Source organism: Dama dama, chromosome 27 (assembly GCF_033118175.1).
Source record: "Dama dama isolate Ldn47 chromosome 27, ASM3311817v1, whole genome shotgun sequence".
Taxonomy (NCBI): Eukaryota; Metazoa; Chordata; class Mammalia; order Artiodactyla; family Cervidae; genus Dama; species Dama dama.
Genome location: NC_083707.1, coordinates 30939373 through 30955278, shown reverse-complemented (window position 1 = coordinate 30955278; position 15906 = coordinate 30939373). Strand labels below are relative to the sequence as shown.

At 39.8% G+C, this 15906-nt stretch overlaps 1 protein-coding gene across 3 annotated transcripts in view; it reads right to left on the bottom strand.

Moving 5' to 3' along the window:
* CHST9 (carbohydrate sulfotransferase 9) overlaps positions 1–15906 on the bottom strand; it is a 286898-nt gene that overhangs the window by 23723 nt on the left and 247269 nt on the right. For all 3 annotated transcript variants that reach the window (XM_061130830.1, XM_061130831.1, XM_061130832.1), the window contains one exon: positions 9855–9892. In XM_061130830.1, the coding sequence (XP_060986813.1) occupies positions 9855–9892 (38 nt within the window). The remainder of the gene's footprint in view (positions 1–9854; positions 9893–15906) is intronic.

Genomic DNA, 15906 nt, shown 5'->3' with positions numbered 1-15906 from the left:
TTTTAATACATTTTGAGCAAGGCTCAGACCAGTGATGAAATAGTGAAGAATCTTGTTTATTCCATCCTTGTTTTGATGATCAACCACAGAATATAACATAAGACTTCTGTGGATAATAACTTTTTCCACATTAAGGGGAATAAAGCAAGGTAGCAGCTTTCGCTGGGATCCTTACTGGTACTCTGAATTTTTACCACTTGTCTGTGCATCTTTTCCTTCCTGGAAACTTGTTCTTTGGTAAGCACTACTTTACAAAAGAAAGTTTCAATAGAATTAGTTTTAATTTATGCATAATCAAAGAGATACTTTTGATCAGGTTCTCTAGTTAGAGGTAGAAAAACTATCTCAGATACTTTCTTTCACTCCTGAGGTTCTAATGAGGACTATCTCCTCAGCAAAATACAGAGACACATACAGAAGTCTACAAACAATATCAGAGTTGCCCATGGGATCTGCTGTGAGGGGCCAAAACCATTTATATAACATGGATTCTACAGAATTTGCATTGTATTAATGAAACTACTTGTTATTTTTTTCTTTCTGGGCTTATAGAAATATTTATTGTGGTCAAATGTTGTAAATAGTGAAATTCAAACTGATAAAGACAAAAAAGGATCATAATTTGTAAATACAAAGGAAATAGCCATTTTAGCATCATTATAGGGAACAGAACTCAAGCTATCCATAAACATTATCTTTAATCTATATACATTATAAAAAATTTGATTCCTTGATCACTATTTCTTAAAATACATCTTTATGTACACAAACAAATTTTATTCAAAATGATGACTACTTAAGTGCCTCTTCTGCACAATTCCAGAATATATCAAGTTTTCACTTGAGTCCTTCATTCAGTGTTTTATCATGAGAAGAAAGAATAATATGGATAAAACAGCTTAAAGGTAGATTTAAAACATGTTGTATATGAGAATGTATACTCAAACATGATGACAAATGGACTCTTTGGCCCATCTGATCCTAGCTTTAATCCAAGAAGTAAGAGACTTTCTACAGGGAGGAGGTGTTTGAGTTTCTGAATGCTGATGAGTCTCCACTAACTGCTCCTGACTTGTAGAAGGTGGTTACTGAGGTTAGTTGCTATGTGTTGAGGAAAATCCCAAATGATGGTGCAGACCATTTGGCTCATAATATCTGCTGAGCTGAAAAACTGCAGTTACCCAGTTAAACTCAGCTTCAGGTCTGTGTGTGCATGCTCAGTCACTTCAGTTCTGTCCAGCTCTTTGTGATCCCATGGACTGTAGCCTGCCAGGCTCCTCATCATGGGATTTCCCAGACAAGAATACTGGAGTGGGTTGGCATGATCTCCTCCAGGGGATCTTCCCGACCCAGGGATTGAACTCAAGTCTCCTGTGTCTCTTACATTGCAGGCAGATTCTTTACCCACTGAGTCATCTGGGAAGCCTGCATCTTTAGGTACAGATGCTAGCAAATAGGAAGGGGTATGGTTAGAAAACTCAAAAGAGAGGAGGAAAAATAGGAGAAACAGATTGACTAGAAATCCCTTCTGGAATCAATTTCCCTGGACTACTGAGTGATAGCATCTTAGGTGGTAAGATTCATGTATACTAGATGGTAAATTCACTGTTTTCATCCTTTTTAACAGGAGCTACATTTTCAGCAGTTTCAGAATCCATATTGTCTCACATGAGTACATAGACAGTGACACATTATGACTAGTAGTGAAGAACTTATGAAAGAGTTTTCGGAAGTAAAGTACTTTTCTGGAAAATTGAAGAGCAAGAGAAGATTTTATAGTTGTTGAGAATACACATTTCTATTTCAATTCTTGTTTTATGTCCATGATAGTTTGGTCTGGGCTCTGCTGAGGAAAATTGCCAATGGGCAACAGATTATCCCAATGTGTGTGTATATATATATATATATTTTTTTTTTTTTTTTGCTTTTAATCTCTTTTCAGGTGACAAATAGCTTTTCTCTTAGACTAGATCATTTGATTTTTCACTTAATTAATTAAAAAAGTAATTTAATGCTCATCAGGAGCCCCAGAGTGAGAACGTGCTCATCTTGATAGTTAAAGCATTTAAAAGAAGTTTTTAAAAAATGACCTGCCATACCATAAATATCTGTATTCTAGAAGCTCACAACCAATTGTTTCGGTACTGGTGTTAAGATTGGAGTACTGCTTAGGGTGGTCATACGTGGAATCATCTAATTAATAGAAGAACTTTCAGAACAAGTAATAGGACAGCCCAATAGCAAAGAGAAAGGATTTCGGAATGAAATTCATCCACAGAGATTCAGATTCCAGCTCTGCCACTCAGCACCTGTGTGCCTTTAACTAAAGGCACTTAAAGCAGAGAACAGTGGCTGGTGCTTACATGATCAGGTTGGACTGCCTGCTTCCACCCTTGATCTCGGGCAAGCCACTCAGCTTCACTAATTTTGACTCCTTGAATTTGTACCTGCCTTCCAAGGTCACTGCTGTGAGGTTTAAATCAGAGAATTTTATGTACAATGCCTGTGCACAGGAAGCTCATTAAACACTTAATAATCATGTTACTAACTAACACTGTCTTCAATTGCGTCCAACTCTCTGTGATCCCAGGGACTGTAGCCCAACAGGCGCCTCTGTCCATGGGATTCTCCAGGCAAGAATGCTGGAGTAGGTTGCCATTTCTTCCTCCAGGGGATCTTCCTGACCCAGGGATTGAACCCGCATCTCTTGCATCTCATCTCTTGCATCTCCTACACTGTCAGGCAATTCTCTCTCTTTTTTTTTTTACCACTAGCGCTACCTGGGAAGCCTAATAGTTATGTTAACCATTGTTATTATTCATTTAGTGCTAAGCATGGCAGGACCTGAAAAATTACTAAATCTTTCAATGGTGTTTCCACCTGTCGAGAAAGGAGATTAAAATACTCATCATCCTAGGCTTGCTATGACAAATAAATGAGTGACTAGAGCAATTCTTGGTCACAATTATTCAGAAGGAATCTAAGTGTGAATGATCTTGAGTGAGAATAGCTGAGTGAGAATTATCTCATATCTGAATTGCTAATAGTTCTCGTAGTGTCGCTAATAAACTGTTTTCCTTATTCCAGTCAGTATTTTTTCTATTGGTTTTCATGCTTTTAAAACACCTGAGGGCTGTCTTCTCTTCCCTCTTTCTTGACAATATTGTTCCAAAGACTATATTGTCTTTTTCCATTAGACATCCTTATGTAGTGTTTTAACTTTCTCAGCTTCCAGTAAGAGAGGTGAGTGCAAGCCCTTTGACATTTACACCTGGGTATCTACTTGATGTGAAGCCTTCTGACCTTTCATAATGCCCGTCTTTCATAAATGCTTCTTTGTTAACCACCATTAGTGCCACCACTTTTGGATCATTTCAGTCTTGCTTTCAGGTATTTTAAAAGAGACTCATAAATTGGATAGCTTTTTAAAAGCACAACTTCCAATTCTAGAAGGCAATCTTAGAAGAGAATGAAGGGAATGGGATCTTTACCAGTTCCATTAGCACTGAACCTGCCAAGAGAGACACTCTTTAGGTCAAAGTTGTCTCCTTGAGTGCATGGCCATTTTGATAAGAATAGTGCAAGGTAATGTAATCCCACTTTAAATTTAGAAGTTGTAAAGTTCACACTACACTGAAAAGGCAGCAGTGAATGACAGTGCCATGCTTACATTCGAGAAAAAAAATCTCAGGGGCCAAGTCTTGATTCAAGCAAATGTTCAGTGTTCTCCAGGCAGTTATGGGATGTGGAAATAAAGGTGGGGTCCCCTTGCTTTTTGATTCTTTTATTCCCCAAGTGTGTGACCATCATTTGTAGAGACCATGGGCAGCCTTAGCTGTGCCTTCTGTTTTTGGTGTAGATTCCTCACTTGGGAGGCGAAGGACAACACCTGGTTTCTGCCTTATAAGAGTCAATGGCACTTGCCTTGTAAGAGTCAATGTAGTCTGCTTGCATCCAGTAGTCTCTCTGATTTCTAGGATAATAAATTATTGAGTGAAAGAATTTACATTCCACCAGCAATTGGTCAGATGCTTAGGATATAGTGAACACAGAAATGAGCCAAACATGATTTCTTTCCTTTGGTACAATACTGTTTTGTTACAAAATCACATAGGAATATCCATAATTAGAATATAGAGTAGAAAATGCAAGGACCTATATCAAAGGGGGAGAAGGCAATGGCAACCCACTCCAGTACTCTTGCCTGGAAAATCCCATGGATGGAGGAGCCTGGCACGCTGCAGTCCATGGGGTCGCAAAGAGTCAGAGCGACTTCACTTTCACTTTTCGCTTTCATGCACTGGAGAAAGAAATGGCAACCCACTCCAGTGTTCTTGCCTGGAGAATCCCAGGGACAGGGGAGCCTGGTGGGCTGCCATCTATGGGGTCGCATAGAGTCGAACATGACTGAGCAACTTAAAAAAAAAATACCAAAGGGGCAGAAAAATAACAGGAACACGGAGGAAGGAAAGATTACTCTTAGCTCTGAGATGAGGAAAGCTTCATGGAAAAGGTGATACTGGTATGAGGTGCTGGAATACGAGTAAATGTTGTACCTGCAAAGAAAAGGGTGGGTATATTGGAACAATTTTAAATAGGACACGTTAGCCTGGCAGATCAGTCCATGGAGCTGAGAAAAGTCGGACATGACTGAAGCAACCTAGGACACACTCATGCACATGAGCTTTATACACAGGAGAAGAATGGGAAGTAAGTCTAGGGAGGCAAGGGGCATGCTCTCCAAAGCAGATCACAGGGCCTTGGATAGAATTTTATCCTATAGCTGACAGGTGAGTGGGTTCCATCTTGGCTTTTTATTGGAATCACATGTTGAGTTTTAAGTTGTAGATGTCTGATTGATATCATATCAATAACATTTATGGGTCCTAGAGCAGGAGGATGAATGGAAGCCCATGCACTGTATGTTTAATATTCAGAAGTTTTAAAGAAAGTGATACTCAAGACTCTGCCTTAGTTTTTATCCAGGGTCTGCAGTCTGTCCCAAAAGATCACCTGGGCCTGGAGGCTAAAGAAGCCCCTTCTCCCTGAGGGTTACCCTTCCACAGGGGTCTGAGTGGTTCTTGGTCCAATGGACCTTCAGGAGGAGAGCGGGGCAGAAACTGGACTCAGCTGGGGACTCCTAGGCAGCGTCTGGATCTGTTGCCACCAAGGACAGGATGACTCAGGAAACTTTGTTAGGTTCTGGGAAGGGCAAGTTCTGTCACCTCATACCTCACTTTTCTGACCTGGGAGTGTCAGGAAGCTCTAAGTACCATCCAGAACTATACCGCCCACTGCACCCACCTCCCAGGCAGAGGGGAGGACGGAAGCACCATTATGGGAAGATCGCTGTCTGCCTATACATCCTCCCACTTCTGGGGGGTTGAGGGTGGGGCGGCTACCTGGAAACCGAACCAGCCTTTCTGTTTCTCTGGTTTCAAAGGACACAGGGTAGATATTGTTATACTGAGTGAAGCAAGTGAAACAGAGAAAGACAAACATCATATGATATTATTTATATGTGGAATCTAAAAAATGGTACAAATGAACTTATTTACAAAACCAGAAACAGAGTCTCAGATGTAGACAACAAACTTATGGTTGCCAGGCGGGTAAGGGGAGGGAAGGGATAAATTAGGAGATTGGGATTGCCACATACACTCTACTATGTATAAAATAGATAACTAATAGGACCTATTGTAGCACAGGGAACTTGACTCAATACTCTGTAATGACATATATGGGAAAAAAAATCTAAAAAAGAGGGATATATGAATACCTAGAGCTGATTCACTTTGCTGTACAGCAGAACTAACACAACATTGTAAATCAATAATTAAAAAAAAATTGTAAATCAACTATACTTCAATAGAAGTAGGAATCTGCCTGCAATGCAGGAGACCCAGGTTTGATTCCTGGGTCGGGTTTGATTCCTGGGTTGGGTTTAATCTCTGGGAGAAGGGAATGGCAACCCACTCCAGTATTCTTGCTGGGAGAATTCCATGGACAGAGGAGCCTGGGAAGCTATAGTCCATGGGGTCGCAAGAGTTGGACAGGACTGGGAGCACAATATAAAAACAAAGTATTCATTCGCCACTGGTTCTAATGTTCTACTATCCAAAAGGCACAAACAGAAAGTATTCCATTTATTACAGGTTTCAACTGCCTACTATATAAGAAGGCAATTTTTAAATCTTAAGTCAAAAGGCTTTATGTATTCCCATTCTGGTACTGACCATTTTCTACTTTGATTTGGAAGGTATTCTGGGTAGTATTTTAAGGTATTATCTTTAATCTACCATAGTCGAAATTATGGGGAAATCTACAGATTTCATCTCTACAAGGCACATTTTTCAGAGAGGAAATCATGGCCGTATTGAACTGCCAAAGGGACAGCTGAAAAAAAAAAAAATGGGTCATGCATTCATCTTATTCTGCCAAGCGGTTCACTGCTCATTTTTGTCCTCTTCTCGTAAACAAGCTGCGTTAACAAGTTACTTGAAAAAAGCATACTAATTTCCCCAGTGAATTACACAGGAACGAATCCAGCATTCCCTCCAGAGAACTCAAATAGTTGTTTGTTCTCTGAGCTCAGGTGTGGTAAAATAGCCATGGGCTAAAAATGCATGCTGGATATTAGCCAGCAGGCGAGAACTTCCCCTCTGCTCCAGTCCGGATTTCTCACGTTGGTGTGCAGCTTGGAGATTGCTTAATGGGGAAAAAAAACAAAAACAAAACCAACAACAGGACTTGATTTTCAATTTCAATTTAATTACACAATCTATAGTGCCTAGTGGGGAAGGATTTCGGGGCAAGATTAACGCGCACCAGTGTTTCATTTTACATTCCTTTCTGATAAAGAACTTTATTGATTAGCCAGAGTGAGTATATAGACACGTTTTATAAGAGTCAAATTCTTTGGGTTTCAGAAGGGGAGTGTGGACGAAGAAGGACAAACTTCCAGTTATAAAGCAAATAAGTCTTGGGGCTGTAATGGACAGCACAGTGATTATAGTCAATCCTATCATATTGTGTGTTTGAAAGTTGCTAAGAGAGTAAACTCTGGGAGTTGCTGATGGACAGGGAAGCCTGGCGTGCTGCAGTCCATGGGGTCGCAAAGAGTCGGACACGACTGAGCGACTGAACTGAACCAAAGACAGTAAACCTTAAAAGTCATCACAGGAAAAAAAAAATGTTTTGTAACTTTGGATAGTGACAGATAGGAACTAGACTTACTATGGAGATCACTTCAGAGAATAAACAAATATGGAATCATTATGTTTTGTATATACTATACAGACAAATATATGTAATCAGTATATTGCTAATATACTAATTATAACTAATATATATAACTAATATAATGTTATATGTCAATTATACCTCAATTTAAAAATAATTAAAAAGGAAGTGACTTCATTTACAGAATACTGGAGTGGGTAGCCTATCCCTTCTCCAGTGGATCTTCCCAACCCAGGAATGGAACCAGGGTCTCCTGCGTTGCAGGCAGATTCTTTAACAGCTGAGCTACCAGATAAGTCCAACTAATATAATATACCTAACTAATATAATGTTATATGTCAATTATACCTCAATTTAAAAATAATTAAAAAAGAAGTGACTTCATTTTGTGGCTCTTTGACAGACTTTAGATAAATTAGAGGTATAAGATGGCTTTTATAAGAGGTATAAGATAAATTAGAGGTATAAGAGGTATAAGGCCTTCCTTGATAGCTCAGTTGGTAAAGAATCTGCCCACAATGCAGGAGGCCCTGGTTCAGTTGCTGGGTTGGGAAGACCCCCTGGAGAAGGGAAAGGCTATCCACTCCAGTATTCTGGCCTGGAGAATTCCATGGACTATATAGTCCATGGGGTCACAAAGAGCCAGACACGACCGAGTGACTTTCTTTTCAAGATGCCTTTTAGAATTATATTCCCAGTACATTCTTTTTTGTTGTTTATTTTGCTCTTTCTTTTTTTTTTTTTAAAAACTACTTTTAATTGGAGGATAATTGCTTTACAACGTTATGTTGGTTTCTGCCATACAACAACGTGAATCAGCCATAAGTACACATACAACCCCTCTCTCATGAGCCTCCTTCCCACCTCTGACTCCACCCCTCTATATCGTCACAGAGCACTCCTGGTATATTCTTGAGAGGGGGGAGCACCTCCCTATGTGCAAGAAGAAAGAACAGAAATTCCATTGTAGAATCAGAAATACCAGTTGGCAGACACTGACTGAACAATACAACTATCTGTCCTGAAAATGACTATATAACTAATACACTCAAGACCCTTACCTCTAAAGACTAAAGAATTTCATTCTTTTACTGGAACCGGGAGACATGATGTTTTTATCTGGCACCAAATCCATGTTTAAGATTATGAGTAAATATTTGGTGTTCTGCTTTAATGTCTGCATACTCTATTAGTTTAGCCAAGGGTACAAAAGAAAGAAAACACAGGAAATGAAAATCTATCCCTGGGAAGTAGTCTTAATATATTTATTGACCAACTGTTTTACCTTGTTAATAAAGAAAACAGTTCTCTTTATAAGGAAAAATGTTCCCTCTGTGACTTAAATAAACAAAATGGTAACAATGAACTTTACAGGTTCACTGTTGCTCAACCTCACCAAGCCACTTGAGTATATACAAACAGTTGAAATACGATGCTAAAGAGACTAAGCTCAATGGGCAAATAAATATTTGAAATGACTGACTTTAACATTACATGGGGATGGCATTTTCAAGTTTTTAAGATGGCTGCGACTGAGTCAGTATTTACAGTTCTATTCCAAAGCAAAATGGTACCCAATAAGCATTAAATTTTGTCTACTGAATTTGCAATATAGGATGTCAGTCAAATGAAAGGACAATTTTTAAAGTGGTGAATTACAGGGCATCTGGCACAGATTAGGTAGAGCTAGAACTTAATTTGGTTGGAATGACAATGGGAACCAGAATTGGAATTTATTTTGAAGTCCATTAGGAGGAGGCGTTGAAAATTGTACCCTTGACTAGTAGAAATGTAGATGAACCATTCTTCCCCTTGACAAGGATGGGGTGTAATTTATGCCAGAGGAGAACAACAACAACAAGACTTGGAGATGTGTGTCTATGAATGAAAGCTGGGCATATTTTGCCACAGGCCAGTGTCTGCGTCCCCTGGGTCTAGTGGCAGCATCGGGAAACACTACAGCCAGATTGGCCCATGGAAGGAAGGTGAGGTGGGGCAAGGCTGGTCAAACTTGGTTGGAATCTATGGCTGCATGTCTTAAACCCCTTAAGCTGTTGTACAGAATGACTCCATCTCCTGGTAAATATAAAAAATTAAAAAAAGACTGGATAAGAAAACAGTGAGGCAGGCAGGAAGGCACTGGCTACATGTGGGTAGAAATCAGAGACCAGATAGAAAACCAACTTGTACGTTTCCACGGCTAAGGCTTTAGCTCTTAACTGTTGGGGAGGGAACGACTGGATGAATTAGAACTTGGGAAAATCACAGAGGACAGTCACCTTAGTTAAGGGAGAAGTAGATAAAAATATCTCTTTGCAGCCATGATAAAATCAATGCAGAGGTCATGACATGCTCTGAGGGCTGCTTACATCAGAGCTGGCAGAGCCCATCCTTGGGAAAGATGGTGTGGAGGGGAGGAATGAGGTAGGGGAGACAGGAAAGTGCACAATCACCCATATATGATCAATTTATTTGTTCTCAGAACCAGTAAGATGTGTATCGCTCATACCCAATAACTAGCAATGCCTCCTTTTAAAAATATTTACAAATAATTAATTATTAACGTTTGAAGCAAAATTCTACATCTTAGTTTATGAGAAGTGAGGAAATACCTGGTTGGTGATATGTTCCTGGATTTTTTCTCTAGTCACTGAAAAAGAAAGCAAAAAGAAAGTCAGCATTAGTACAGGTCTTGCTCTTCTCACTCAAAATTCCAAACAGCATTTGTGGGCTCTCTGAGCAAGGATCTGTATCACAGTAGAAAGAGTTATGCAGAGTACATCATGAGAAACGCTGGGCTGGAGGAAGCACAAGCTGGAATCAAGAATGCCAGGAGAAATATCAATCACCTCACATATGCAGATGACACCACCTTTATGGCAGAAAGTGAAGAGGAACTAAAAAGCCTCTTGATGAAGGTGAAAGAGGAGAGTGAAAAAGTTGGCTTAAAGCTCAACATTCAGAAAACTAAGATCATGGCATCTGGTCCCATCACTTCATGGCAAATAGATGGGGAAACAGTGGAAACAGTGTCAGACTAGTTTTTTGGGCTCCAAAATCACTGCAGATGGTGATTGCAACCATGAAATTAAAAGACGCTTACTCCCTGGAAGGAAAGTTATGACCAACCTAGATAGCATATTAAAAAACAGAGACATTACTTTGCCAACAAAGGTCCGTCTGGTCAAGGTTATGGTTTTTCCAGTGGTCATGTATGGATGTGAGAGTTGGACTGTGAAGAAAGCTGAGCGCCGAAAATTGATGCTTTTGAAACTATGGTGTTGGAGAAGACTCTTGAGAGTCCCTTGGACTGCAAGGAGATCCAACCAGTCCATCCTAAAGGAGATCAGCCCTGGGTATTCATTGGAAGGACTGATGCTGAAGCTGAAACTCTAATATTTTGGCCACCTCATGCGAAGAGCTGACTCACTGGAAAAGACCCTGATGCTGGGAGGGATTGGGGGCAGGAGGAGAAGGGGACGACAGAGGATGAGATGGCTGGATGGTTATCACCGACTTGATGGGCATGAGTTTGGGTAAACTGGGAGTTGGTGATGGACAGGGAGGCCTGGTGTGCTGCGATTCATGGGGTTGCAAAGAGTCAGACACGACTGAGCGACTGAATTGAACTGAACTGAACTGAGAAACAGTTATGATCACTTCAATAATTGGAATAAAAAAAAAAAGTCAAAACCGAAATTAACTACATTAGGCAAAGATAACAGAAAACAGAGTGGAAATACATACCAGAGGATGTATAAACTCTGGAACAGAAATGGTAAAGAGATGAAAGAACTAAAGAAAAATTTGAACCACAGCCATTTGAAGGTCTCCGAACAAGGATAACCTGTTCAAGCATAATATTAACACTGAACTCAGGGAATCTTGAGGACCAGAAGAGGAGATTTAAAGTGACAGATGGCAGAAGTGCTACTTTTCCCTGACTTATGAAGATGATAAAGACCTTCTTAGGTTTTGGTACTGCTGGAGACTAAGTATAAACCAATAATTCTATAAATGGTATCTTAGGACAGAAATGTATCAGAGTAACGTAACACATGAAAAGCAACAAAGGGGTATAAATAATGAAGACTCTAAAATAATAAACCTCAAATACTGCAAAAATACCCTAAGAATGATCAATATCATGTGTCTTAAATATAAGAAAAAAAAAATCCTTACGAATAATCAATAACCAACAAACCACCAGGAAAGAGAGTAAAGAAGACATCTGTGGCTCTGCAGTTATTATGTGCTTGTGAATATCTTGGTGTGATACCTAAGTTTATTAAATGTGGTCCTTTTAAAATTTTAATTATGATGATTGTGTAGTGACATGTGTTTGTAAAAAAGAATACAGACAGTTTCCCTGTACCCTTTACCCATGTTTCCCCACCGGTAACATTTGGATGATCTACATAGTACAATAATATCTGAACCAGGATGCTGACACTGACATAGTTGAGATAGAGAACCTTTCCATTACCACAGGGTCCCTCATGTTCCTCTTTCATAATCACACCCATTGCCCTCCCACCCCTATCCTCTTCTTGCTGCTTCTGTTGCTAAGTCACTTCAGTCGTGTCCGACTCTGTGCGACCCCATAGACGGCAGCCCATGAGGCTCCCCCATCCCTGGGATTCTCCAGGCAAGAACGCTGGAGTGGGTTGCCATTTCCTTCTCCAAAGCATGAAAGTGAAAAGTGAAAGTGAAGTCGCTCAGTCGTGTCTGACTCTTAGCGACCCCATGGACCGCAGCCCACCAGGCTCCTCCGTCCATGGGATTTTCCAGGCAAGAGTACTGGAGTGGGGTGCCATTGCCTTCTCTGACCCTCTTCTTAGCTCCTGGCAATCTCTAATCTGTTCTCCATTGCTGTCAAGAATGCTGTATAAATGGAAACACGCATTTAAAAACCTTTTGGGATAGGATTTTCTCACTCAGCGTTGTTCTCCATAGTCATGTGCATTCCTGTGCATTCTTTTTTTCCCCAGTATTTCATTTTTTAATTGGAGTATAATCACTTTACAATGTTATGTTAGTTTCTGCTGTACAATGAAGTGAATCAGCTGTGTGTATACGTCCATTCCCCCCTCTCTCGGACCTCCCTCCATTACCTTTTTATTGCTGAGTGAGGATGCACCAAAGTCTGTTCAACCATTCACCAGATGAAGGACATCTGGCTCGTTTCTAGCTATGGTGAATAAAGCTGCTATCAACTTTTGTGGACAGGTTATGTGAACATAAGTCTTAATTTCTCTGGAATGAATGTCCAGGAGTGCAATTGCTGAGTTGTGTGGTAGTTGCCTGTTTAGTTGGTGAGGAAACTGCCAAACTGTTTTCAAAAAATGACATAATGAATACATGGTATTTACCGGTGAACTTTGTTGTTCAGTCGGTCATGTCTGACTCTTTGCAGCCCCATGGACTGCAGCATGCCAGGCTTCATGGTATTTACCAGTCAACTGAGCAACCAGTAATAAGTATATCAGGGAATTTTACTAAGCGCTCACTCAGTACCAGGTCAGGTGATATATAGGATACTCTAGATGAATAAGCAGCCCAGAAAATGGAATGGCCCTTTTAAAAGTGGGCTCTTCCTTATGAAAATTTAAAAGTCTTCTTATTTTGTTGATTGTTTACTTTGCTGTATAGAAGTGCTTTTAGTTTGGTGCTTTTATTGGTGCGCTTTTGGTGTCATGTTCAAGAAGTCATTGCCAAAATTGATATAAAGAAGTTTTTGCCTATCTTTCCCTCTACTTTTAGCTTTTATATTTAAGTCTCTAATCTTTCTTGAATTATTAATAATTTTTTTATATGGGGTAAGAAAAGGATCAAATTTCATGGTTTGGCATGTGAATGTCCAGTTTTCTCCATTATTGAAGAGACTATTAATAGCATCATTTCCTCACTGTGTATTCTTGGCAGCTTTGCCAAACGTCAGTTGACCATATACGTATGGGTTTTTCTGGACTCTTTATTGTGTTCCATCAGTCTATATATCTGTTTTTATGCCAGTGCCACATTGTTTTGATTACTGTAGCATGATAACATATTTTGAAATCAGGACGTGTGAGGCTTCCACCTTTGTTCTTCTTGCTCAGAATTGCATTGGCTATTCAGAGTCTTTTGTGGTTCTACACAAATTCTAGAATTTTTTTTTTCTGTAAAAAATGTCATTGAGAATTTGATAAGGATTACATGGATATGTAGATAATTTGGGGCAGTATAAACATCTAAACAAAAGTAATTCTTTCCAATCATAAATATGAAATGTCTTTCCATTTATTTGTGTGTGCTTTAATTTCTTTCACCTGTGTTTCATAATTTTCAATGTATAAGTCACCTCCTTAAGTTTTTTCCTCAAGTAATTTGATTTTTATCCTATTGTAAATGGGATTGTTTTCTTAATTTCCTTTTCAGGTAGTTTGTTAGTAATGTATAGGAAGGCAACTTATGCACAGCAAAGACTGATTGCTCCAATCAAGAAAATGAAAAACAAACAAACAAAAGAAAAGAGTAGCCTCTTCAATCCAGCCACTGTCACAAAATACCAGGGCCAATTTTGGAGTTTCTAGATAATAATTACCAATTTTCTTCATTTTTAATGGTACTACCCAACTGGACACTCTTGATATGTATCAGTATTTAGATGTCTTTTGTCAGATAATATGTAGAGTGTATAAAGAAGAGTGTTAAATGGTTTTGGGTGGGGGCGGGGGAAACCTGCCTTTTGAATTGGCTCACCAGTGTGGACAACAAGAAGACAGGGAAGAACATTCAGGAAAGAGAGAGCATTTTGGGTCCAAAGCAGGGAAGGGAAGTCAGAGTGGCCAGAGTGAAATAAGGGGGAGGTGGGGTGGTGTGAGATGAGGCTGGACAGACAGGCAAGAAACACAGCAAGAAAGCTCATGTAGACAATTGTGGGGAGATTGATGACTTTCCTCAAAGTAGTGGGAAGTCAATTATGAAGGGGGTGTAGCCCGGGGTGTGAGTAGGGCCACTGGAATGCCTTGGTCAGCTGTGCATTTTCAGAGGACCACTCAGGGCTGGTTGCTACCTGGAGAATAGGCCAGAGGTGACGTCAGGGGCGGCAGCAGCACCAGGAAATCTTAGTTTTGTTTCCTTTGGAACAAACTGAAATCTGAAGGAATTCCAGTGAAAAGTAAGAGGCCAAACAATCAAATAATCATAAACTAATCACAAAGTCCCCTGGACTCTAGAAGATGGAGTAGATGGTAACCTGACATCTAATTTACAGCTCTGTCATTTACTAGATTTAGGGCCAGTGACTCAATGTTCTGGTCTTGTCTGGTCATCTATAACAAAGAGTTACTAGTGTTTACCCCTCACCAGATTTGTGAGGATTAAATAAGTATGAATTTTGCATGCAAAGGATAAGAGAAAGACATTCCGGGGAGTTGGGACAGAAAGAATACCTCAGAGGCAAGTAGAGAGTGTATCTCGGTGAATCATGAGACATTCTGAAATCTGAAAGTCAGCCCTGTCAAACTGGAGAGACAACAGTAAGGGCAAAGGACCAGAGGTCAAAAGGACCAGAAATTCACATAAGACCAAAGTGACTGGAGGGTAGAAAGGGAAAGGAAATGACTCAAGCACATTATATCTATTGTGTGCTTTATTTCTAATCTAATGGCACTGCTGATCTGACAGGCTCTTTCAAATGTTCAGGTTTCAGTTTAATATCAAGACCTCACACCAGTCAAAAGGCCATCATTGAAAAAAATCTACAAACAATAAATGCTGGAGAGGGTGTGGAAAAAAGGAACCCTCTTGCACTGTTGTTGGGAATGTAAATTGATTCAGCCAAAATGGGGAACAGTAAGGAGGTTCCTTAAAAAACTAAAAATAGAGCTACCATATGACCCAGTAATCCCACTCCTGGGCATAAACCCTGAGGAAAGCATAATTCAAAAAGACATATGCACCTCAATGTTCACTGTAGCATTATTTACAGTAGTCAGGACATGGAAGCAACCTAGACGACCATCAACAGATGAAGGGATAAAGAATTTGCGGTATATGTACACAATGGAATATTACTCAGCCATAAAAAGGAACAAAATTAAGTCATTTGTAGAGCTGTGGATGGACCTAGAGACTGTCACACAGAGTGAAGTAAGTCAGAAAGAGAAAAAACAAGAATCATATATTAACACATATATGTGGGATCTAGAAAAATAGTACAGTTCCAGGGCAAGAATGGAGACACAGACGTAGAGAATAGATATGTGGACACAGGGGGCAAGGGGGAGGGTGGGATGAATTGTGAGGTTAGATTTGACATATATACACTACCATGTATAAAACAGATAACTAGTGGGAAGCTGCTATATAGCCCAGGGGAGCTCAGCTCAGTGCTCTCTGATGACCTAGATGGGTGGGATTGAGGGGTGGTGGGAGGGAGGTGAGAGAGGGGATATATGTATATATATGGCTGATTCATTTCATTCATAGCAGAAACTAACACAACATGTAAAGCAACTATACTCCAATAAAAAAAAAGATCTTAGGGGCTCTTCTCTGGTCGGCCCATCTCCTCTGATGATTCTTGATATCAGCCCATTGTTTATTTCTTTCCCAGCATTTATCACAACTTGCAATTATTTTGTCATTTGTATGTGTGTTGCTTCTTTGCATATCTCC